This window comes from Protopterus annectens, chromosome 10.part0, assembly GCF_019279795.1.
Source record: "Protopterus annectens isolate FY-2018-M chromosome 10.part0, PAN1.0, whole genome shotgun sequence".
Lineage (NCBI taxonomy): Eukaryota > Metazoa > Chordata > Ceratodontiformes > Protopteridae > Protopterus > Protopterus annectens.
Genome location: NC_056744.1, coordinates 650,121,761 through 650,149,008, shown reverse-complemented (window position 1 = coordinate 650,149,008; position 27,248 = coordinate 650,121,761). Strand labels below are relative to the sequence as shown.

The following is a 27,248-nucleotide window of genomic DNA, read 5'->3' as shown; positions in this document are numbered from 1 at the left end:
TCTCAGCCTAGCTGGCAAGCTAAAACCTCCAGTATCCTCTCTGTCCAACCAGTGCTTCGTGTCCCTGCCCAAGTAGCTCACACACACACACACACACACACACACACACACACACACACACACACACACACACACTTTGAGATAAGTATTTATACAACTTCACAGACACTCCTGGGAAAGGCTGACACAGATTCTCCAGCTGTGCCCCTATACCAAGACTATACGGTAGTAATTCCTGCCACCACCAGATAATAATTATCAGCTACCCAAAGGCCCTTAAAAGGGTGTCCATTTATTACTGTGCAATATTATTATCCTAGGGTAAGTGTGACTAAACATTCTTAAGGCTTATTGGAAGGGCTTATTACAGGATCACTATAAGCATGCAATGTACTCTAGAGCTTAATTATCTCTACATAAACCAGCCACAGTTAAAAAGGGTTTAAAATTATTTAATAATAAATACTAAAAACACAAGACAATACTACTACACAACAGTGCTATTCAAGAGTTCAGAGATCACACAGAAATGTAAAATAATTCAGTAGTATAGTTCTGACATAACAGAAAAACATTTAAGTCTAATCTTTATAGTCCTAGCTATTTCTACAAGAAAACACACTTCTAAGATAACTTAAGACCACATAAGGCAGTGCTGAGTTAGATAGTCCCAAGATCAAAATGCATACAGTCGCTCTCTGAGCAATAGTTTTTAAAATCACTAACAAACATTTCCGCTGGGCCCTCCCAGATTACATAATTTTTTGGGTTTTCCCAATATACACATTACATAATTTTTACACTTAGTCTGGAGTTCCCAGGCCAACAGGCTATATTATTTAACAATCTAACACCTGCTCAGGAAACAACAATAATAAAAGACATTTCACATGTACACTCTAGTAGTTATTCCTGAAGTTAAAACAATAGAAATAATGTGCTAGCTCAGACAGGCTGACTCCGATCTTTACAGATCAAAGGATAGATTTGGAATAATTTTAACTTCAAAAGAAAGATTTGAAATGCTTGCCTTAGTTTTCCTTATAGCAGATGGCAATGTTGCCACATTGCTGAAACAGCATTTCTTTACATTTAAGACACAAGCCTGTATTTTACATTTATATTTACAAATGACATAATTATCATTCTATCTGGCTAGGCTGGCAGCCTTCACCCTTCTTTACCAGTCTTCACAGCACTTACAAATTGGAGGTAACTGGAAAGACACATAATGTAACTGGGCCTTGATTAATCCCTCAGTTCTGTAGTGGTATATGCTTTAGTGTGTGGTCATGGATATTGCTAACTTGGTACTTCCCCTGCTGTGACATGATTTGTTTGTGCCAGGTCTGCTCCCACATCCACGTCTTCCCTAGGTATGAGCAGCTGACCCCTGTGGCCAGCAAGCAACACCAAAAGGAGTGTGGGGTTCCATGACCATATGCTTGTAACACCAAAAACTCCTCAACCTGTATTAACAGCTTCTTTGCTTCTGATCACCACCTGAGGTTGACCTCCGTGTCACAAGATCCTATGCGTTCAGCCCACCTTTTGTAGGATCTATTACAGCTACCCACAACATTAATTTCTTGCACCATTCCCTGTTGAATTTGCTCCTGAGAATGCCAGTATTTAGCAACTTTGCCCAGGTGTCACATGCTGTATGTGTTTGGAGGACATGCAGTAGCAGTTTTTTTTCTCCTGGCTGAATGAACCTTTCTTGGTTTGCCTCCCACTGGTCATCATGCCACTGCCTAGATTCCTGAGGACAAAAACCTGTCAATAATTGGTTGTATATGCTGTTCTGTGGTATAGAGTTGATTATGCCCATTGCCCCTCCCCCCTGGTGTGGACTGGTTGACAGCCTGACTGTTGTAGTTACTGTTATGTAAACAGCCTCACTCCTCTAGGTACCATACCATGCGTCTGCATATGGTCATGGATCCCCACACTCCTTGTAGCATGTAATCCCCACAGTATTGTGTGTTCAGAGCTTGGCACCCGCCCCCACTCCTCCTCCCCAACATCTGGACCAAACATTACTTTTCCATAACAGTGTTGTGGGGTTCCACTTAGGCATACAGTACATGTACTTCTCTCCCTTACAGGGTTTGTAGTTGTAGATTAGGTACTTTACCAGGCAGGGCTCCTTCATTAGCTTTGTAATATCGCTCATGTACAAACATTTAATTCCTGTATCCTTTAGACATATGGTTGTGAGTGGTGGTGTGTAAAGTGGCATTGGAGCTTTATGTTGTGCTAACAGCAGGCAGTTAGTGCAATGGCTATGCTAATAAAGTCCATGTAACACCAATGTTTGAGAATTGCTACTTCTGCACAATGTGCAGACCACCCACATATATCTGTGAGAGCTGTATATGTCACATATAGCAAGAACTGTGTGACACAGCATGTATACAGGTATGGTGCCATGGTGAAGCACTAGACTGTGCAACTTGTGATTCACAACCATGCTTTCATGCATGTTGGTCTACCATATTGCCCCTGGTGAGGACCTATCAAGCGGCCATGGCTGTCACAGCATGTGAAAAAAGCAAGGCTTCTACATAGTGTGCCAAGAAGAGCGGGATTGTCCTATTCTTCCTGTACAGAAACTCCATGTGCCTGCTGGGCCACAATGTTGGTCCTTTTGAAGGAGGATACCTTCTGCAATCTGGGCTAGGTGTTAAGGTGGGGAATAGTGCTATCGCTGTTTATAATCTGAGGTGGTGTCACCTTGACTTGCTTTGACAGTGGGAGTCAGTTTCAGAAGAGTGATTCAGCAGTGTTACTGTAAGCATTTTTTTTCTAGGGGAGTGTTGCTACCATTGTCTTGTGCTGTGTACAAGGCTGTACAAGGCTGCACATGTATGTTTAACATTGCATGCTTTGTTTTGCATTTGGAGAACAACATCACTTTAACATGGTTGTGTACTGTAGAAGGTGGAGCTGCTTCTTCAGGGTGTGTGTGTGTATATTTTCTTTGCCAGTGCCTAGTGCAGCTGCAGTTCATTTTGTATCATGTGGGTGAGAAAATTTTTCCCACTGTGTCATCTTTTTGCAGGTCCAGTTATAAAAGACTAAGAGGAGAGTCCACGCTTATCTCAACCTCTACTAGCTGCTGCATCTGATACTGGGTCACCAGTGCCTCTCTGTGGAGGGGGCAGAGTGTTTTTTCTGATGGAAGTGACCTGAAAAAGTGACAAATGCCCTTCATATCTCAAATATCTCTCTCTCTGCAATGAGCATCCAAAGTCTAAACAACAAAACGTCCGAACTTCACTCATGGTTGGCCCAACACAATCCTCACATCCTGGCCCTATCAGAAACTGGGCTAAAACCTCATATCAATTTCTCTGAATTTCACCCACCTCAATACAGTATCTATAGGTCTGATAGGACACCCAAAAAAGGCACTGGGGTGGCTATCTTGTACTCTCTCACTGACAATAACACCTATAAACATTACCCTGCCTAGTTTCTCCCCTGCTGAACTGCTCCTAGACTGCCACATCATTAACTATAGGAAGTTTGCTATTGCCTCTATCTATATCCCCCCCAGGTACAAACATGCCTATCCTTGAACATATACTCTCCTGGATAAACACCTCCATCCTTTGTGAAACCATCACTCTTGGGAGATGCTAATATAGATTGGAGCTTCCTTATTGGTAACTCATCCCAACATTTCATAAACCTGTATGGATTCTCACAACTGATCACTACCCCTACCCACCCAGTAAAAACGCTACTGGTTCCACAATTGACTGGATCTTGACCAACTCTCCAAACAACTATTGTAACCCTTCTACCTTCCCTGACTCTGTTAGTGACCATTCTCTCATCTCTATCTTAAGGCACTCTCCTCATCTCTCTAAGCCCCATCTCTACAGTGATTGTAGGAAACTTACTAACTTTTCCCCTGAAACCTTTAACTGTAGAGACTCTGCCATCAACTGGTCTTTCCTAAAAACTCTCCCGCTCAATGATGCTGTTACTAAATGTAACCACATTTTCCTTGATGCCCTAAACTGTCTTGCCCCAACTCGTAAAATCAGAATCAAATCTAATTTTGCACCCTGGCTGTCCAAAGCTACTCATGGTTTGATGCATGAAATAGATGTTCTACGGAAAAAATGGCAAACCACTAAAACTCCCACCTTTCTCCAAGGTTATAAGCAACTCGGAAGTCATGTAGCGCTTCTGCCATATAGCAAATAGTGCAGTTCTTCCTGTTACCATTGCACCTCTGTTTTTCTTATGTGGTTCATTTCTCAGCATTGTACTTGCTGCATCTCTGATTAGCTCGTTTATGAATCCCATCAGTCATCAACTTTTAACTGTGTGTGATTAATTACTTTGATTATTTTTTTTTCACATGATGTCTGTACTACACAGGTGTAATTATGCATTCATAATCATGTTCTCTGACATCACTTTTTTTTTTTTTTTTCCTGCAGGTAATCATCGGTCTGCACTCAACGATGTAATTGTTGCAAGAAAATTAAAGCCAGATCATCTCAAAGCTTTTGTAAGAGGTATGAGGAGAGTGAGACTGTACAGTAAAAAGGTATCCAGATGTGACTTGGAGGATGTTATTTGGTGAACACCATGTGCATTATGAGACTTAAATCAATAAGCATTGTATTTGGCAATGTATATTGTTATTTTAATACAGTACAATGCTTTTGTAGTAGGTAATGCCAGCAGTAGTACCTAGCATTCTACATCTTTGTTTCTCGGCCTTTATAGTACTTACTGCAATTTAATTTAACTGTCAGTCACTAGTACCATACTGAAAGTCTTATGGCTTAGTCATAGGTTGTGTGACTTCACATTAAGATGTAATTTTTGTTTTTCACTGGAAGTTTAATGAAGGGTGGTGCTTTATTTAGTTGTATCATTTTGCTAACTGTTTACTGTTTTATTCCCACCAAGTCATTGGTTCCTTTTAAAAGGATTAACTGGGAAAAAGAATTCTGCAGTGGAAGTCAGCCTTAGTAGTATGTCTGCAGAATATTGAAGGATACTAGAATTTCCAGAGAAAATATACTAGATATAAAGATAATGTGCATACCTAGGCAACATCTGGAGACTAGGATGGAGTAGTCATGGCTTTTGCATATTGCACTCCCTTCCCCTTCTCCCCCTGCCCCATTACTGGGGTTCTATAGATGCTAAACATCAATCAAAGAGGTTACAGATTTAAGTTCAAACAACCGTTGATTTGCTTAGCTTCCCAGATATTTCTCCAAATCAAAAGACAGAAGCCTTAACCCAAATAGACCGTCTGTGCACTCAAGGCTCTGTAGAACATGCATCAAAATCCTCACAAGGGGAAGGTTTTTACTCTAGATGTTTAGTTCCCAGAAAAAATTTACTTTGAGGCCAATTCTAGACCTTTCACTGATTCTTACAGGTGCCAAATTTTCAAAATGTAAACTTTACGAAAGCTACTACCCATGATTACCTCCAACACCTTCATGGCAACCTTAGGTCTAAATGGTGCATACCTCCATAGCCCCATAGAAGAATCGCGTAGAAGTTTATTACACTTCAGAGCAGGTGTGAGGCACTTTCACTTCTGTGCTATGCCCTTCAGCTTATGTACTGTACTCAGGGTCTTCACAAAATGCCTAGCCCTGGTTATAACCTTCTGCAGAACAAAGAGAATTCAGATTTACCCTTACTTAGATGATTGCCTTATTCAGGCAACAAACCTAGAAAAACTCAAAGCAAGCCTGCTTTTATACCCAACCCTTATTAGCCTCAGGGGGGGTTCATCATCGATGCACAAAATTCTCAAAATGAACCCCTCAAGCAAGGTTGTGTTTCTAGAAGCCTTACTGGACTCGACTCTTCAGAAGGCTTTCCTTCCTCCGGACAAGGTTACCTTTTTAAACCTTTACTCTTGGACAGGAAATACCTCACAGCCAGAGAGTATCTGATGGCCCAGGGATCCATGGCCTCTTGTATTCTTCTGTTCTCCCTGGCCATACTGCATACGATACGAGAAAACTGCAGTGGTTTCTCAAAAATGCGTGGTACCAACATTCCCAGTTTCTCACCTTCAGAATAAAACTGCTTCCTTGGCTCAGGAAAGAGTTTGTCTGGTAGGCCCAATGATACTCCCTCAGCCTGGGCCTTCCCTTCAAGTTCATTCCCTCAGGACCAAAGTCTGATAGCAGATGCATCGGAAGTAGCCGAGGGGAGCCCATTTCAGCAACTTGCAGACTCTAGGCAAATGGGACTCCAGTTCAAAAACCAGCACATCAACCTAAAAGAACTAATAGCAGTCCAAAAAGGCCTGATTGCCTTCCAAAAGAAATGGAAACCCAGAGTCCTCCTGGTGAAGACAACCATAGTATTGTGGTACATAAACAAGTGGGAGGGGGCACTCCCTCTTACCCACTTTGTCGCCTAGCTGTGGACCTGTGGGAGACAGTAAACTAAACTCACTAGGGATGCATCTCATGGGCACAGTACAGTCCAGGAGAAAAGTCAACTAGCGGCTCAATTCAGCAAGAACCTGTCGGACCCCCGTAAGTGGCAACTGCATTGGGAAGTATTTCTCAGTCCAGCCAAAAAATGGGGAGTGACACAGATGGACCTTTTTGCCCCCAAAGAAAATGTTCATTTGAAACTGTTGCTCCAGGAACAAAATGAAGTCAGCCTGGAATACAGATGATATTCCTTTCCTTGAACTTGCCTATTCCTTTATTCCTTACCCCCAATACCACTAAGGGAAGAGGGACCAAGGGTAATTCTGATAGCCCCAGATTGGCCAAGACAACACTGGTACTCTTTTTTGCTCAGTCTGACCAATAGGGAGCCATGGCAGCTGCCACAGAAACTGGACCTGCTAATGCAGAACAGGGGCACAATAATACACCCCACCCAGCACACTCTCAAATAGACAGTTTGAATGGTACCTTGATCAGTGGAAGGTGTTATTCAACAAGCAAGTTATGGACATTCTAAAAGAGGCCAGTGACGTAGCACTAGGAAGTCTTATTACACCAAATGGAAAGAATCTTTCTCTGGTGCAGATAGAAGGGATGAAACACGCATTAAGCTCTGATCCCTTTCAGCCTGTCATACTTATCCAGCCTTTTTTGAAAAAGCTCTCCTCCACTTTAAAAATCCATACTTCAGCTATTTCTGCATTTCCACCTCCGCTCTTTTCACATATCCTCCAGAAACAGTTTCTGAGAGGGGTTGTTCAAATTAGGCCTCTCAGGAAACTTCCTGCTCCTCCCTGGGACCTCAGTTTCATTCTAGAAAAGCTCACCCTTTAAACCTTCTGCTGATAAAAAATACCTGACCTGTAAGACAGACTTCCTACTAGCCATTGCCTCAGCCAGAAGGATGTCAGAGCTTTAAGCCTTTGTGTGCGGAACCTTTCCTCATTTTCTACCCAGAGTGTTTCTTTCCTAACCCTCAGAACAGGGGAGAAAGGATCCTCTAATCAATATATATGCACAGGCACCTGCATTACTACTTAGAACCAAGAATGTCAGGAAATCAGACCAACTTTTTCTGGCCTTTGCCAGTACCTCTGAGGGGAGACCAGTTTCAAAACAAACTATTTCCAGATAGATCTCCCGCTGTATCTCCTTTTGCTACAGCCATCATGGTAAGAAGCCTCCTGATGCTCTGAGGACATATTCCACTAGGGCTACTGCTACCTCTACTGCCTTTCTTAAAGGGGTGGCCACCAAGGACATTTTCGAAGCAGCTTCTTGGTTCTGTGTGCTTGCCTTCAAGCATTACTGTCTTTCTACCTTTCCCTATCCAGTGCAGGAATTGCCACTGCCATTTTGCTGGACATCCTTGCCTCTTCCTAATCCTTCCATCAACCCTCATTTTCTGACTTGTAGGTGATTCCCAAAGCTGGACTGCAACACAAAGAACATAGTACAGTTGTGTGCACTTTCCATAAATGTGGATGTTCCAAGTGTATTCTCTGTTGCAGTCTTCTTTCCCTCCCTCCTTCCCCTCTAGCCTATGGGATAGGCTTGGATATTCGCCTTCTCAGTCAGGGGGCCCCCCCCTTCCTCTTTCACCCTTATTCTGGAATACAGGGTCCCAGACTTTTGACCTGACCCAAACATAGTGACCTCGGATAGGGCATCCGCTGGCTTCAGGAGGAGGGGAAAATATTCTCTGGTAGCCTGGTCAGACAGGGGCTTCCACAGCAGAAAATTCCATGGGTCAGGAATGCTGCAGTGAATACACTCTCTAACTTCTACATTTATGGTAAGTGTACACAGCTGTACATTTCCCTAATGCCATGTTAATCTTCTGCATATTGGTTGTCTCTACCTAGCAAACACATATGCACTCCTGCACATTGGTTTTATAGGTCATGATGTTTATTACTTGGAAATTGCAGGCAATAATTTAGGTTCAGGTCTGTTCCCACTAGTGAGAGAGGGAATACATATAGCCATGGGAGAGGGAGTACATATGCTGGACAGAGGCACAACAAACTAATGGGCACAGTATTTTTTAACATAAGGGGTGGCGTAAGCCACAAAACTTTGGGCTAGGCTTATAAATGCCTTAGGGCAGATAGCCTAGTATAAAACTATGAACCTATGAACCATGTAAACTGTGTATAGGTACATATTTTATTCTGAGAGAAAAATGCAATTTGCATGTCTATGTGAGGTAGGGAGTACACGGGTTAGGCAGAAAATGTGGACAGATTTGGTGGGCTGATCCAAAGACCCCTTTTCAGCCATGACCAAGGCAAGGAGATGCAATGAGTGTATAATAATAAATATATTGTATAGTAGAGTATATATAGAATGTATAGTAATGAGCAGTAAATTACAAGGAATACAATAATAATACTACATTATAGAAAATGAATAGCAAATTGTCAAACATAGATGGTAAAAACTAGTAAAAAGTTCCGTACTGGCAGACAAAAAGTCTTTTATTCACAAATCCAACAAATATTGAGCGCTTTCGTCTGCACAAGGCAGACTTCTTCAGAATAATAAACCTGTAGTGCCTCTGTTTTTTATACAATCTTGTTCAAATGCAATTAATCAATAATTGATAATTAAACAATCAAAGTTGATTTTAAGGTGAGAAACTAATTTTAACGTACAGAATAATCTATTTAACAAACAGAACTAATATAAGCTTCATTTAACAATCATGTGCATTATGACAAAACTGAATGCAGCATCTGAATTTGGTTTTCACCATTTTGCAAGCTTCATTCGTGGCTAGTGGTTAGTCTAATCCTGATTTTGTCATTAGGTTTTAGCTTGCTGTCATCTTTGCATGCAGAAAAGGGTATGTCTATTTATAAACTGCCTGCTTAACAGGAGAAATGGTTAATGCCCCCCCCACCCCACCCACCCCACACACACACACACGCACACACACACTATATTGTAACCCTCTATGGCTCCTGGCTATTGCAACAACAATTTTTAAGAGATAGAATGGCCAGTTGGATAATAATTGAACACAGCTTTGTGTATTCATAAAGTATTGGACATTTACAAGTGGCCATTTGCCGACTGTCATTTTATTTAATTAGTACAGGTGTTTGGTTTGTTTGCCACCATACTAGAGCAGCAGGAAACCCCAACCTCGTATCATCTCTATGCAAGGCTTTGTAACATGGGTCCATGCAGCAAGGTGGCAGGAAATGATCTCTCTTAAAAACAGAGTAAAAAGTTAAGGATTATTATTTTTTTACTGCAGTCAGCACATCAAAAAAAAAACAAAAAAACTCTAGACCGTATCAAGGAGGCTGTCATTACAGACGTTTTACAGGTAAGTGAGAGCCATTGCACTTGACCTTTAACTTGCTAAAATAGCTCCAAGATGAGCTGCAAGACTGACAAAGAGCAGAGGAGTATTTGCTTTGTTATCCACTGTTTTTAAAACATTTGCATTTAGCAGAGTTGTAAAGATGTTTAGATAGAGCCTTTTTGTAAGGATTCAGTGCACCTTAATTCTGAAGCGAGTTTATTCCATAATACAAGACCTAATCTGGAGAAAGCACATTTACCCATAGTTGTTTTAAAAGGGGTCTTGTAAAGGAGAAAATGTCTTCTTGAGAGTTTTGAAGTTAGTGGGCTTTATCCTTAATGGACAGCAGTCTTCTTGAAGGGGACACTGTCCCTATTTTAGTACTTTGAATAATAAGGTGACAGGTTGGTCTTTCAGAAAGTGGGAACCACCTAAGTTTATGGAAACGTGAGCAGTGGTGAGTGTGAGCTGGCAAGCAGTGTAGATCTGCAAATCTTTTCAGTAATCTGTATGTATTATAGGTGGGGAAAAAAAGTCCAAATGGGTGGCCCTTATCTGAGCTTGGGCAGCAGAATATTTTATGCCAAGCCTTTTCTAGGCATTGGGGAGAGTAGGTGGGAAATCTTGTAGCATAGCTTTATTTGAGATAGAACTTTAATGATTTTGTCAATGTGATTAGATATCAGTGGTGAGACTTAAGTACTTGTAGTCAGTGGTAAAAGAGATGACATTTTTATTGCACAGGTATGTGGTAGAAGGTGGGAGTTTTGTGGTGAGGAGAAAGGCACAGCATTAGTTTTCTTGTGGTTACTCAGCAGTTTATTAGAGATGGCCTAGTTACAAATGTTGCTGAAAAACTTTTTTGCAGTTCAGCTTCAAGGGTGGAAGGGCATTTATTTGCTTGTGGAAGTAGAATATCATCTGCATATAGCATGATATTTAAAGAAGAAAGGCCTGCTGGGAGAACATTTATGAATAGAGAGAATAGGATGAGTCATAGTACAGACCCTTGAGATACTCCTATATTGAGTGACAAGGGTAGATGTTTATTGGAGTAGACCTTGAATGTTTTGTTTAGAAGATAGCTTTCCAACCATTTAGCAGTGTTTTGACCAAAGTTAAACGTTCATAGTTTGTTGACAAGTAGGCTATGGCTCATTGCTTTGAGTGCTCTGGTCATATCTATAATTCCTGGAGTGATAAGTCTATCAATGATAATGCTATATATGGGGTCTGTGGCAGATAAGGTGCAGTAGTTGTGCTGAAGGAGTTTTTGAAAACGTTTTATCTTGTTTCCTCATTAAATATGTATGAATGTCTTTGTAGCATGAGCTGTGTGAAGACAGTTTGTCAGTGATATAAACCTCTGTTCTTGGCCTTTGGCTGTATTGAAAATGTCATGTAGTGGCCACAGATGAGCTTTCTTCTGCCTGGATATTTTATTCTGCCAGTAATTGTTAATATGTTGAAATTTGCCTCTCACATACAGATGGAAGCCATTCTGTGTTCCAGAGTAATTCATTTAATAACAAATACAACTTTAAAAAAACAAAAAATAAAATCCCACCAAGACCACCAATCCAAGAAGTAAGCAAATTTAATGAAACACTTAGCGCCTTGGCTTGCACAGTCTTCTAAGAGTAAAAACACTACAAAACACTCTTTACTTAAATACAGCATATTGCACAAGACAATCAATTAAGCATACAGTTTAAATCACATACTTCAGTTACATTCATTGAGTCCCTGAGGCTCCAAAGTACCATACTTTAAAGTCAAGAGGGTTTCTTTTATTTAAAAGTTTATTTTTTTAAGGGCACACATTCACCTGTACCAAGTTTTTCCAGGACACAGCCCCTAAGGGAATCCGGATCAGAATTGTGTGCTATCCTGAAATGGCTCCCAAGGGGAGACTCTAGTTTTTTATTCTTTATGTCCCTAATATGTTCCTGTAACCGGACCCTAAAACTCCTGTAAGTTTCCCCTATATAAAACTTATTGCATCCACACCTCAACACATACACTAGCCATTCTGTATTACAACTGTATTCATACCTAGCTGTAAATGTAATACCGTTAATATAGGGAAAATAACTCATTACATAATGACAGATGGAACAACCATGTGTGCTTAAATTCTGACTAACTTTAACATCTGGTAAACAAAATTGGTTATGTACCAGAATATCAGCCACATTCCTAGCTCTTTTATATGCAATACTCACAAAGTCAGGGAATATAGAGTTCAAAATGTTATCCCTTAGGAACATGGGCCACAAACTACGTGCTTTTTTAACTATTTCCTCAGTTATAACATTATAGGTTGTCACTAAGAAAACCTTCTTCTGGTCCCCGTTATTACCAACTGTGTTGGTGGATTTGTTTCCACATGTTACCATCACTGTATTTCCCACTAACACGGCCATAGTGTGAGTATCCCTGGGGGTTAGAAGAATACCTCATGTCCATGATTTTTTGTTTAGCTTCCCTAACCAACTGGACATCATGGCCTCTTTTTAGTAAACATATCTTCTGCTTCTGCTGTCTCTCTGTCAAAGCTCGTATCCAGGCTACATAACCTATGAATTCGTAAGAATTCATTATAAGGCAGTACCTTGACCAAATGTTTGGGGTGACAACTACTCCCATATAAAAATACATTTCTATGTTCAAATTTCCTATGGAGACTAGCTGTAAATCTATCTAAGCTAATATCCAAAAAATTCACTTGTGGGCCAATCTGTATACCATCAAAGCTTAAGCCCATAGTATTAGATTGTAGGTCATCAACAAACCCAAGGGTTTCTGTCTGGCTTCCTTGATCTAAAAAAATAAGATCATCAATAAATCTAAAATATAAAATAACTTTTGATTTAAAAAAATCATGTCTGTAAACAAAATCATTAAGTTTAGCCATAAGTAAATTGGCAATGGGCATACATAGGGGCGAAAGCCGCACCCATAGCAGTGCCCTGTAATTGCTGAAAAAATGTCTCCATTAAACATAAAAAAAATATTTTTCAAACAAAGCATAACTACATCTATCAAAAAATGAGACGTGGAAGAGTCCCCCAGAAAATAGAACAAGGCCTGAATCCCTATTTCATGCTTAATGTTAGTATAAAGACAACATCCAGACAGAGCCAAAACATGTTCATATTCCAAACTTTCCCTTTTATTTATTTATTTATAATTTAACTGGTTAAGTGAACTGATAAAGGGCAGACCCGTTTCAGCATGCTCTAGGCTATAAGAACTAGGACAAAGAGTTTTAGATTAGACAGTGAACATATTTTGGTAGAGAGAAAGAAAAAAAAAAAAGAGTACATGGAGATATATATGCAGATATGGTATGAACATGAAAAGTCACAGGCAGTTAATGAAGGTCAGGATAAAATTCTGTACTGTGGCACTGTGAGCTAGACATCTAAACTTAGCCATTCTGAGCTACTCTGCCTTATAGTAACTATATTTTCCCAAATTCCTGTATCTGTTATATCAGCTTCTTGTTATAGAGCCTCTGATGGGGGTGCTACTTTGTCTTCTGAGTGTTTCTGATACAGTATAGTGGATACAAGCCTCCTCCCTGCAAGCCTCAGGCTACTGGGACAACTAACCTAGCAGGATCTGTCAATCATCTAGATAGAAGGGAGAAGTCATCCTCAGAACAGAGCTACTGGAAAGTTGTACCTGCGACTTTCCCGCGCTTTTGTGCTCCTCTCAAATTCCACAGTTTCTTTCAAATTCCACAGTTTTAAAATGCTGCAACTGTGTTTATATATTCAAGTGAATATATCAAATGTAGCATCAGTCTAGCAAAATGTTGCACTGTACGTTAAGGAAAGCAAGGGTAAATCATTTTTCAAACAATTTATTGTATGTCTGGCTTCATAATTCAGGCTATGTGTTAAGCTTTATCAGATTAATTTTGGCTTAAAACTGGCTGATGAACTTTTCACTGACAAAGAGAAGCTAAAAATGTTCCCATTCAGGTGGATTAGTCGGTGAATACAATATTTTGTTCTGTACGGCTGGGTTTTGCTCTTATTAGTGGTTCATCCAAAAAGTTAATTTAAGTATATGAGAGAATTAAATGACTTGATTGTTTTGAAATGTTAAAACATGTTCCAAGTTACTTACAAACTGTAAAGAAACTCACATCAACACCTTTACTAGAGACCATTTTCATGAAGGCAGTGCTCTTATCACAGTTTCTAGCAGTGTATGTCATCTTTTTAAGGGTTTTAGAATTAAATGTTACAGTTAAATTATTGTGTTGGGAGGGGGCAGCAGTTCACTAGCTGATCTGTAAATTCATTTTTCAGCAAAAGAAGTATGGATAATTTGATTTCCACTATTATCTGTTAAAGATGGGGTGTCAGAATGAATGCGTAATATGTATACAGTCCACTGCTTGTTTTGTGATGATTAGACTGCACATCTGTCTATTAACCTGTTAATACAAGCTGCAGCAAATGATATCACACACTATTAGTAGGTTTGGGTACTAACACCAGCTGTTTTCCTGCAGTTGTTGCCAAATATTGCTGTACTTTTTAACATCTTTATTTGATTATCACTTAAGACATAGGCAAAATACATTTATATAAAAGAAAACCATGTTAACATATCCCCCAGTTGCAAACATTATACATCACATATATTCTTTTGTATAATTATCATCAATCCAGCATTATGTAACTTGATCAATTCATGCCTTCCCTTAAACCTTACTCCTCCAAAACAAGACATTTATTCATTTCAGTGCACTTTATACACTGAGTCCCCTCCTCTGAAAGCACGGACAGTAACATAACACCAAAACATCACTAACTGAATCTTGGGAGCCCACGAAATAACATCAAGAAGACATTTATTGTACGTAATGTAGGTGCTTCTGTTTTTTAAGGTGTCGCTGTGTTTAGTGCAGTTGTGTGTCTAACAGCTGTAAGTGTGCATACTTCCCATCCCCCCATTTTTTTTGTTTTTTTTTTTCAGTCCTTCATGGGCAGCTGTATAAATCTGATGTATTTGGCATTAAACGACTTTTGAAATAAATGTGCTCAACTTGGTCCCTAAATTCAATGTGATAGAGCCAGCTCACAGTCCCGAGTAAATATCAAAAGAGTGAGGCACTAGAGCTAATTGGGAGAGAGAAGCCGAGCCTCCTGCATATTTATTTCTTACACTCTGGTCTCACTCTAAGAGCAGTTAAGCACCTGTACAACTGCAATCCCTACAAACCATAATACTTACCCCTACAAACTAATGTTTTCCTGATTTGTTTTCTTTGGAGAATTTCCTTCCCTTCAAGGGTCCCTGCTCCATTCGCTCTCACTTTGCTCAGGCTCCCTCTACTCCCCTAACCACCCCCATACCTACCCCTACTACTCCTAAACTTATAGTTAAAGCTAACCACACCCCTCTACCAATCTACCAGTCACACCTCCCAAGCCACTCTAAACCAGTCTCTACTACTCACTCTTTCAACACAATTCCTGTTAACCAGTCACAACTCCCAAACCATTCTAACCTCTAAAGCAGTCTGTTCGACTCTCTCATTATAATACCTGTTGTCCTGGTTCTCCAGTACTACTTTTACTTGCATTCAACTCTCACAACATTTCTCACAAGTAACTGCACTCATACATTATTTCTTCCTTTTTTTTTTTTTTTTGAATTCTTACTTAAATTCAATCTCACTTAACGTATTTGTCACAAGTAGCCCCTCTCTTACTCTACACAACATGCTTCTCTTACACACCCTCTTAATCACTCTGTTACCTAACTACCACCTTCCATAACCTTCAAGTCGCATATATTTTTGTCCCCAGAAATCCAGTCAGCCTACATAAACCAACAACCCCACAAACACCAGTATATCACCACAACTGTTTAATAACTCGTACACTGAACAGTTTACACTTATATACACTAGCACACAACCAAACCAACTCTTACAACACAAATATGACAAACTGCTACCCAAACTGTCCCACCTGTTTCTCTTCAAATTATCTCTACTTAGCCTAAGCAGAGATATACACCCAAATCCAGGCCCAGAACCCCAGCATCATACAGCCTTCCTACAAGACAGTTCTACACCTCACAGTTCCCTCTTCCAAATACACAACTCCTCAGACCTACTAATCATCAACATGAACCTTAGAAGTATCCTGAACAAAGTACCTTAATTTCATGCCACTCTCTCACTGTACTCCCCTGATGTCACAATGGTAACCGAACCCTGGTTAAAAATTCACTAAAGTTAACAAATTCCTACTACCAGGATAATAATATCCATAGACTCAACAGGTCTCACAAACGTGGTGGTGAAATAGCCAATATCTATAAGGATAATCTTACCCTACAATGCCTACATAGTAACCCACCTTAGTCTTCCAACTCAAATAGTTTCATGCCTCCACCTAAACACAAATAAGAGCATTATCATTGTAGCTGCTTACTTTCCCCCTGGCAACAATACCCTCATAATTGAAAATCTCTTTTGCTGGGCCTCCTCCACATGTAATCAAGAAACTCTAATCTTAAGTAACTTAAACCAAGACTGGACCAATTGCAACTCTGACAACCCCACCCACTTTATCAACCTCTTCAGGTTCTCACAACTAATCTGCACACCGAACAGAATTGGCAAATGCACTAACAAACATTCTGTACTAGATTGGACACTTGCCAACCGGACTATCGTATGTAAACACTTCGGTCATCTCCTAGACTTTCTTAGCAACCACATGCCCACCTGCCTTCTGAGACAGAAAATATGTTGTACCAAAAATATTATATATAAATATAGTTGCAGTAAAACCCACTTCTCCATCGAAACCTTCAACTCCCTCCTAAAATAATGCAACTGGACCCCCCTAAAACACCTTCAGTTAGACGGTGCTGTCCAGTACTTCAACAGTCGTTTCCTAAATATGCTTAATTTTCTGGCCCCACTTAGAAAAGTGTGCATCCAAGCAAAACTAACTCAATACTTAACTAAGGACACTTTACAGATAGTGTGACCAGGTTGTATCTCTGTTTCATTATTAGTCATCTAAAAGCCAAATTTCCCTCCAGAGCTATTGCCAGCTGAGAAATTTAGATAAAAAGCAAACTCAAAATAAGTCTTGCCATACCTTAGCCCAACAAATCTTCAAAACAACCCGCAGAAATTCTGTACCATCATAAAACAACTCCTAAATCCAGGACAGTCCACTATTCCCACCCCTAACCTTCCCACTGCTACTGTGAATACAGCAACCCAACTTAATTCACACTTCAACTCCATACTGTCCCTAGTAAAAAAAAAAAAAAAAACGTAACAACACTTCTCTAACTGTTCCTAATAATCCTATCACCCAACCCATCTCCTCCTCTATTAAGCACATTCAGACCAGCGTCATATAAAAAACTACTTCTGCAACTAAAACCCACAACACTTGCCGCAGATATATTGCCCATAAATTTCTCAAATTAGCAGCAGAATGTATCTCATGTCCAGTCTCCCTACTTATTAACCGCTCCATCTCTGAACAGTATGTCCCCAAATTTTGGAAAATTGCATGAAGGTGGTAAATCCACCGAATTATCAAACTACAGGCCAAGTGCCATGATTTTAGACCAAAACACAGCACTGCAACCACTCTTTTAAGCTTCACAGATACTGCCAACCAGAACCAAAACAGTGACAAATTCATATCGTCCATTTTCCTAGACGTGTCCAAGGCTTTTGATACAGTATCCCATCAAAAACTACTCAACAAGCTGTCCACTGTAAACCTCTCCTGAGCAACTATCACATGGTTTCATAGCTAATTGTCTGAATGTCAGCAAGCAGTGAAGTGGCAAGACGAGGTGTCAGCCCAGCTGCCAGTCTCAGTAGGTGTCCCATAAGACTCAATAGTTGGACCACTACTTTTTTCCATCTTCACCAATAAAATCAGTACTGCAACCCACCAGACAACAGTCATGCATTTTGCAGATGATTACACTCTCATCTGCTCAGCCTCTTCCCTCCCTGAACTCCTGGATAGAACCCAAACAGCCTTCTCAGATGTAGAACATTATCTCACTGAACACCAACTCATACTTAACCCCAGGAAGATGGAACTTATGCTTTTCACAAACAGCAGGACCCCAAGGCCCCCATTCCCTTTTTTCCATCCAACAATACCAAAATAGAACCAGTTGACAATACCAAATTACTAGGAGTCACAACTGACAACTCACTAAAATATGAGAATCACATAGCCTTATCCATTAAAAAGGTCCACGTCATACTTGATACACTATACAGAGCCAAACCATTCCTCACTGCTACCACTAGACAATCTGTTGCCAGAACACATCTGCTATCCACCATTCTGTACGCTTTTTCCATTTTCACTAACCTAGAAATTCAGACCTAACCAAATTAGATCCCTACTACCACAAAATAGCTAGATTTGCTACTAACCTTCCCAAAAGTACACCACTGCATGGCATTACAACAGCTAAAAATTGATTTAATTACAAACCTGCTATCACTCAACGAACTTAGTTACCCATTCCATTATACACCAGCCAGACAACTGCCCATCCCTTAATCAATTAGTCCAACCGTACTCTACCATCTAAAACCTGCAGTCATCCAACAAGCTTCTGCTAAAAGTCACAAAATCCAGCAATAGCTTTGGAGACTCTCTATTCTCTAACCAAGTAGCAAAAACCTGGAACTGCATACCCCAACATGTACCCAACAGCACTAACTCTTCCAAGTTCAAACTACTACTTAAGGAACACCTAAATAGTAACTGGCTGTGATCCTACACTACCCCTGGATGAGCAGAACATGCTCATCCCCCCATACTAGCTGCTCTCCTTTCTTGCTCTCTTCTTTATATCTTTACTCATTCAATCACTTAACTGAAGAGATCTCCCATATACTTTACAGTTGTGTCATGTACACATAATTAAACAGTTTACCTATGTCTTAAACACGCTGTGTGTGATAATTTTCAACCTGTGTAGAAACAATGTAGTCAGGTTTGTAAACTTTCTTGTAGACATGCTTGTAATTTATCATGCTATACAAATACAGTGTATACTTGTGATCTGGAGATGTATGACAATTCCAGACTGTGTGGAAACAGTTTAGTTATAATTATTTTTGTAATCTATTAGTAATGTGCAAAATTTATCATGCTATACAAGTGTAATGCCTTCTTGGGATTTGAATGTGAAATAGTGAAAATATGTTATCTTGTATACTGTAATGAAGCTTTTCTCCCCAGGCCTCCTCTGGAAACGGGCCTCTAGCCCAGTTGGACCTCCCCAGTAAACAAATGTAAAATAAAATAAATTATTCTGTCTGTATTATTCCCACAACTTCCATTTTTTTCTGTTTAATTTGCTCCTACCCTTTTCTAAAGACCCCCACTTCCAGTTAGTTCTTTTATTTCTATTACAGTATTCACTACTTCAAATATAGTTGGTTTAGACTTTGATTTCCATTTTGTAGTTGTTGCTTTTTTGGCAGCCACCAGAATTAAACTTTAACAAGGCCTTACTATGTCTAGGCAATTCAGATCCTAAATCGCAGCTCAAAAAATTATTTCTTATACCCATTTTCTCACCCAAAAGTTTGACAGAGTACTCTGTAGGGAATGTTTAAAGTTTGCCAGCTCATTACACTCCCAAAAAACCTGAGGAAAAATTCTTTGGAGTCTGCTTAGGGTATAAAAATATCTATGCAAAAACTTCCAAGCAAATTCCTAAATCTTCTAGACTTTGTTGCAAATTTGGGAGTCCTACATATGTCCTCCCATTGTTTCCTTGTGAATTGCTTATTCAGTCTCTCTTCCCAATCATTTCTAACATCATCTGATTTGATTTTTATAGTTATCTTGCAGTATTTTATATGTCCTACTTATTGTACCCTTTTTAAGAGCAGCTTTTGTTCTAGTCAGCTAAAACCTGTACCAGAGCAGGTCTTTCACTTAGGATTCCCCTATCCCTTTGTCTTTGCCTGTACACTGATATCAGTCACTGATGGGGAAGGCAGTCTCTAGTCCAGATGTCTTCTTGGCCTCTTCCTATTCTGCTGTCTAATTTTTTGCTCTCGATACTTTGGTTCTTTTACCACTATTCTCCAGTAAACTCTATCCCCTGCTTGCCTGTTCTCTATATACTTATTGTAGTCATTACTATCGGCAAAATCCCCTTTCTCCATTCTCATGTTGGCTTAGTTCTTGGAATACTTTCTGCTACTTTATGAATTTAATATTCTGCATGGCTGCTACTGTTCTTAACAATCTGCATTGTAAAATCCCACTCTCTCTCCTTATTTCTTGAATGTACCCCTTGCTTTATCGGCATCCCTTTCCACTTTGAATTGTAGCTTTTTGCTTGTATTGTGTATATGAGCCTTAACTGTGTGGCTGTAAAATATCCCTTCAAATCACATAATTCTGAACCACCTTGTTGTGTTGGAAGGATCAACCTATGGAAGAATCAACCTATCCCTGTTGCCCTTTTCTCCTCCCAGATAAAATCCTTCAACTCTATTAATTACTGTTCACAACTTCTCTGGTTAATAAAAATATGTCTTGACTTGAATATAAAACTTAAAGGGGCTAAAAACATTTCACTGCTTGTGTCTTGCTATCCATATCGAAAAACAAGAGTTTCCAGTTTCTCAGTTTTTTTGTATTGCCTTTTGTTTAGTCTCTTCCCACATATCCTTAGCTGCCATAACAGAATCCTTTTTAGTCTATACTCTTAAATATGTCACTTTATCATGTCCTGATTAAATATTGGTATTGCTGAACCCGTTCATGTGTGGGTACAGTTTACAGCTATAACCTTAATTTCATCTTCATTTATTTTATATACCGAAAAGACGTGAAACTGTCTCAAAATGTTCCACAACACTGAGATATCTTTTTCTGGTTTCATCAGGTGCAAAATAATATCAGAGAAAGACAAAAACACAGGTACCAGATGAACAGCTCTCTCTTCACCTCAGAGCCAATAGTATGTATAAAAAGTCGAAATGCCACAGTAGAAGGAAAATTCTTTATTCCAAGGACAAAGTGAGTTCTTTCACGACCTACAGGTCGCTTCATCAGAGTTAATAAAACATCCCATGCCTTCCTTGATATATATACTTTCAAAGTGACCAATCAGTTAAGACAAACAATTAAATATTTATATCAGACTCAATTAATTTAAAAATAGTAGAAAAATACATAAATAGACATAAAACTGTTAAAAACAGTGTGCAAGTTAAAATGTGAATGTCTGCAGAACCATGTAGAAGGGAGTTAGTGCTTTAAGGCTCTTGCCTTTAAAAATGATTTCAAAGAAACAGTTTCAGTCTCTCAGTTTTGCTGAGAGAAGAAAGGAACCACTTTTGAGATTTTAAGTATTTTGCTTCAGATTATTTGTTAAGTTTTTCTGCATTGCCGCCTACTTTTGAGCATTTTCTGGCTTGTTAAACTTGATTTCTGTGTTGGTAACTGTATTTAGAACACAACCTAGAGCTGATTACTGAATTTCCTGCCTGCACTTATTTTTAAAATCATTTTTTTTCTTAAAACTTGCATTTTATCTGTCTCTGGCCTAGCACTCAAGTGTGGGGTCATTTACTGCACTGTTCTAACTTGTTGATACTTGTGAACCTCTGCTTTCCTTTAAAAAAAAAAATCTTGCTTTTTTCCCACTTTTCTGAGATTTAAAAAAGTTCAGTTACAGATTTGCTAATCTGAACTGTTTGCAAGTTTCTTGGAGGCCATTGCTTGCTTGGGCTAAAGGGAAGTCTCTGTGTTCATCAGTGGCAGTGATAAACATTGAGCAGTCTGCCTGCCCCTGTGGGAGTGGTTACTGCCTTGAAACTGTAGTTTTATTGGCCATTTTGGGTCATTTCCTAACTCCTTGATCTCCCTCTCTTAAAACCCTGTTTTGCGCGTTTTTGCGCATAGCGCAACATCGGGCAGCGCCGCCTAATTGGGTTTAAACTATTCCTGGCTCCACGAAGTCTGCTCTTCACTTTTTCCCTTAGAACTGCTCTATCTCTCAAAGTAAACACCATATTCTCATTCTAAGGCCCCTCACTGGTCCAAATAAGTAATTTTACAAGTTAGCACTAATAAACCATAAGCACTACTTACTCTTATACTCTCTACGATTACCTTGTCCCCTATTGGTCCATTTTAATTTGGTTCCCTATATTAGTCTAGCATGTCCAAAGGTCAGTCAATGGTTTCCTCTCCAGTCCAGCTGGTGAATCTGGGAATTTTGAGGCAATGTTACAACTGTCTCATGTACACGGACAGCCCTCTCCTCCTCCAAACAGGTTCGAATATATGTGAGAGATGCAACCATATTGCCAAACTGGAGGCTGAGCTCCCTCATCTCAAAACTGGTGTAACCAGTCAGGAGGAGAAGGTAACCTCACACAACACAATTCCAGTATCACATAGTCCCACCACAACAGTGAACCAAACACATAAAAACACAAAAACATACTCGGAGGCTCTAAATAAAAATCTACCTAAGCAACAGAGACCTCCAAAGCAGACATACAAGCAAACGCTACCCCAAAACAAAACACGTACAACACATAGCACACAAAGTCAGTGTGCCAAGCAGTCACAGCCCTTAAGGCTGAATAACACACCTGATACTCTTGTAATAGGTGACTCTATTGTCAGACACACTGACGTCCCGCTCACCAGGCTGAATAAAGAGAAGGTCACAGCGAGCTGCCTGTCGGGCGCTAGGATCCGCCACATAACGCAAGCACTCAGGTCACTCCAAAGCAAATACAAATATGATTCGGTCATTGTACATGCTGGCGTGAATGACCTGAGACGTACCTCCCTCGACTACATGAAAAGAGACATAGAGGACCTCTCTGATCATGTAGCCCAGGCCGGTATGACCCTGACCTTGAGCAGCATCATACCCTCACCTAGAATGATGCCACAGTATAAAGACAAAATGATCGATTTTAACAATTGGCTAAAGTTTTGGTGTCATTCAAAGGGGATCCAGTGTCTATCAGCCTGGGATGACATGCTCGACAAGCCACGTTGCTTCGCTAGGGACGGCTTGCACCTGTCACCCCTGGGCTTTCGGATATTGGCAAAGGCTCTTGCCATCCCCATAGTGCCTTTTTTAGGCAAGACTCAAAAGTCAAACCCACCTCCATAGACAGCACAAGGAACAAGAAACTAAGGGTAATGCTGCTAAATGCCAGAAGTCTTAACCTCAAGATGCATGCACTCGAAGCTCTCCTCAGTATGGAGAACATCGATATCTGTGCAGTGACAGAAACCTGGTTCAAGGCTCCAGAGAGCACCCCAGCACTACCAGGTTATACCTCATATCATGCTTTTCGGCCCCAAAACCCGGACCGAACCACAAAAGTAGGGGGAGTTTCTATATTTATCAAGGATATCCACACCTCCAGGTTAGTGGCATTGCACAAAGTATCGGAGACCATCCATGTGCAACTGACAATGGGCAAGACTGCTTTTCAGTTTATAGCATCCTACAGACCACCCTCTCAAAGTCAGGAATCCCACTCGGCTTTCCTGAAAACATTGGAGAACATGACGATCTCTCCGAACACCATTATATTGGGCGACTTCAACTACCCAAACATAGACTGGGAGCATTACTCAAGCCCCAGCACCTTAGCCCAAAGGTTCCTGGAATTTATAAACTCAAGTGCTATGGAACAACTAGTCACCACTCCCACCAGAGGGGAAAACATACTAGACCTGATCATTACCAACATGGGGACTCTATGCTCCATACCAGAAGTATATGCCTCATTGGTAAGATCAGACCATAAATTCATTTCACTGGATATCCACATCCCGACCCCATCCCCAGCCCAGAAGACCACAGTGAAAAACTTGTCAAAAGCGAACTTCACACTTCTCAAAACCGAAGTGGAATCCTTCAAGGCTCCAGAGCCAGTGGAAACTACGGCCCAAACTGCAGAATCCTATATAAACGCATTCTACGGACATCTCCAGGAATGCATGGATCATGCTATCCCAAACAAAATCAAGACCCAATCATCCAAAGGCAGGCGTCCAGTCTGGTGGACCCCAGCCATAAATAAACTGTACAACAGAAGGAGGAAGCTACTACATGATAGAGCAAAATCCCTAAAAGGGAAGGCATCTCTGATCAGTACTAGCAAAAAATTACGATCCCTCATAAAATCCTCCAAGGCCAGCTTCGAGAGAAAAATTGCACAGGACACTAAAGACAATCATAAGGCTTTTTTCAGTTATGTTAGGAACCTGGGATGCAACTCCCAGACTTGTTCTGAGTTGATTCTAAACGACAAAAAATACACTGAACCCACAGACATCGCCAATATCCTGGCAGACAGGTTCAGTGCAAACTTCTCCACCCCCTCCCCCCAAAAGAGCAAGTATCTATCCCGGCAGAGTGCAGCCTCCCAAACATCTCTGATGCTCGTGAAAGCCGCCCTCTCCAAAGCAAAAAACACTGCTTCCATGGGACCAGATGACGTCCCGGGTTGCGTCCTACATGAACTCCAAGAAGAACTAATCCCTCAAGTAAAACTGCTGTACAATCTCAGCCTCACTAAAAGATATGTGCCCAAAGCATGGCGTACAGCAACAGTGGTCCCACTCCACAAAGGTGGCGCCTCTGCGGACCCTGGAAACTATCGCCCCATAAGCCTGACTAGCCTAGTCTGCAAGGCTATGGAGAGCATCATCATGGAACTCATAAACAAAGACATTGGGGACCTACAGACACTAGATCCTACCCAATTTGGCTTTGTCAAGGGCAGGTCCTGCTTTTTGAACCTGGTCGACTTCTTCGAAACAGTCACCAAGGCCATAGATGAGGGGGAAGGTAGTCCACACAGCCTATCTGGACCTCGCAAAGGCATTTGACACAATACCCCACTCAGGCATCATAGATAAGGATAAACCCCTATGTCACAAGATGGGTCGCAAACTGGCTCAAAGACAGAACCCACAGAGTCAGAGTTGCTGGGGCCATGTCAGACTCGAAACCGGTCACAAGTGGCATCCCACAAGGTTCTGTCCTGGGACCTCTCTTGTTCGGTATTTACTTTTCTGAGGTACAGGCCAACGTGGGAGGACTATGGCTCACCAAGTTCGCAGATGCGCCATAATCGACTCACCAGCTGACACAAACATCCTTCAAAAAGGTCTCGCAGAGACTGATAACTGGTGCCAGAGCCATGGTCTAAAGCTAAATGCCAAAAAGTGTATAGTCATACCCTTTGGCAAAAACAATGTGCCCACAAATTACCACATAGGTGGTAACCCATTAAGTACAGAGAAAGTAATTAGGGATCTGGGGACCCAAGTTGATAGCAATCTCTCCTTTGACAACCACATTGCCAAAGTGGATAGAAACACCTTCTACATAGCCCACCTCATCATGAAAGGATTCACATCTAGATCAAGAGAGGTAATCGTGCCCCTTTATTCATCCCTCATCAGGCCCATCATAGAATACAATGCCCCCTTTTGGATGTACCTTACCCGACACCTGCAGCAATTAGAAAGACCCCAAAAGTACCTCACCAGGAGGATCAAGGGACTCAAACAGATGCCATATGCTGCTCGGTTAAAAAAACTCCAGCTCTACTCAGTTGCATACCGCCTACTTGAGGCGATCTATGCCTGACATATAAAGCTATGTCCAACCCAGAATTAATGGACATGCTCCACCTCAGTAAATCTAAATCCCTTAGAGCCACGCGCTCGTGGGACTTGAACCTCAGCACAGAAATAAATAGAACATGCTGGAGGGACAGATTCATAACCCAGAGGCTCCCTTCGCTCTGGAATAGAATTCAATTCATGTTAGGCAGAGCACCTCACTGACTCTCTTCAAGAAGAATCTTGATGAGTGGATGGGGGATCGTAAGTTTGTCCCGGGGATTACTTCCGTGTCACTATTAGACAGAGGCACAGTAAAATAAACTTTAAAAAGGGCACAGTATACTCAAATCAAGGGGTGGCGTAAGCCAAACACAATCGGGCTAGGCTTATAAATGCCCCAGGGCAGATAGCCTAGTATGAACCTATGAATACCTGGGGGTTTGTCTGCATTTAGAACTGAAGAGGGAGTGGCTGCAGCTACTAACTCTAAGGAAACAGAGTTTACCAGTGACGCCTGCTGAGCAGCAGTCAACAGTAAAACCAAAGGATATAAATACAAGAAGAATGATAACAGAAACCTATCTAATGAGAATCCTCCTTTTCCTTTGCAACAGAAAGGAATGTCAGGAACTCAAATGGTACCCTTCACACTAATGAATGCTCTACCGATAAAAAGCAGATTGAGGCCCAGAGGAAGGAAGGACCGAGTCAGGCAGGTACCAAACACAGAAGTAACACAGAGCACAATGGTAACCCGCAGCAACAACGCTGGTAATAAATCTTTCATCTTTAACACTAACTGATGCACATATGTCACTTTTGAATAAAGGGCTGTCGTTTATTCCAACCCAGAGAATTGTGTTAGTTGACATGCTTAAAGAACTTATTTGGTCACAACTTAACTTTAAAAACTATGTTTAAAGGACAGATGACTGATAATGTGAATATTTTTCAAAAACCCAGTACCTTTGTACCTAAATGACATCCTATGGTAGAAGCCTTTGTGTCAGTATGTGAGAGGCAAATAAGGGAAGCATTTAATTCAGATAGAAGAACTGTTTTTTTGTAATTTGAGTAAAGAAGAATCTGATGCTTTATATGACCTGAGGAAAATGCATTCAGTGGAAATCAGACCCGCAGATAAAGGAGGGGGAATTGTGATTATGGATAGGGAATTTTACATCCAGCAAATGATGAAACTACTAAATGACCATGAAACCTATACCTCTATCTCAGTAAATATAGTAAAATGTGTTGTAGACTACAAATTTGATAACCGAGGATTTATTTAAATATTTTAATGTAGAAATTCCCACCATTCCAGTTATATATGGCCTTCCCAAGGTACATAAAGATATCATATGTCCACCTATGAGACCCATAGTGTCTAGTAGAGGTCGGACAACAGAAGCCATGTCAATATATGTAGAGAATAATATTCATCCAGTTCTTGAGAAGTGTGAAACAGTATTGAAAGACACAAAATCTTTTCTCCAAACATTATATAGAAAGACAATTTCGATAAATAGAGTATCTGCTTGTTACCTTAGATATTACATCACTTTTCACAGTGATTCCAAATCAGTGGGGAATAGAGAACATTAGGAGCTTGCTATGTTCTAAATGTGCTTTCTCTAATGATAAAGTGAATCTGTTATGCAGTCTGCTTGAAATAATTTTGGACAATAATGTTTTTATCTTTAAAGAAGATTTTTACCTACAAAAGGTTGGCGTAGCTGTGGGCACAGCTTGTGCAAACAACTACACCAACCTAACTCTAGTCCAGTG

At 40.5% G+C, this 27,248-nt stretch overlaps 1 protein-coding gene across 1 annotated transcript in view; it reads left to right on the top strand.

Moving 5' to 3' along the window:
• TTC4 (tetratricopeptide repeat domain 4) overlaps nt 1-27,248 on the top strand; it is a 331,051-nt gene that overhangs the window by 74,842 nt on the left and 228,961 nt on the right. The window contains exon 4 of the mRNA XM_044085498.1: nt 4,461-4,538. Coding sequence (XP_043941433.1) covers nt 4,461-4,538 — 78 coding nt within the window. The remainder of the gene's footprint in view (nt 1-4,460; nt 4,539-27,248) is intronic.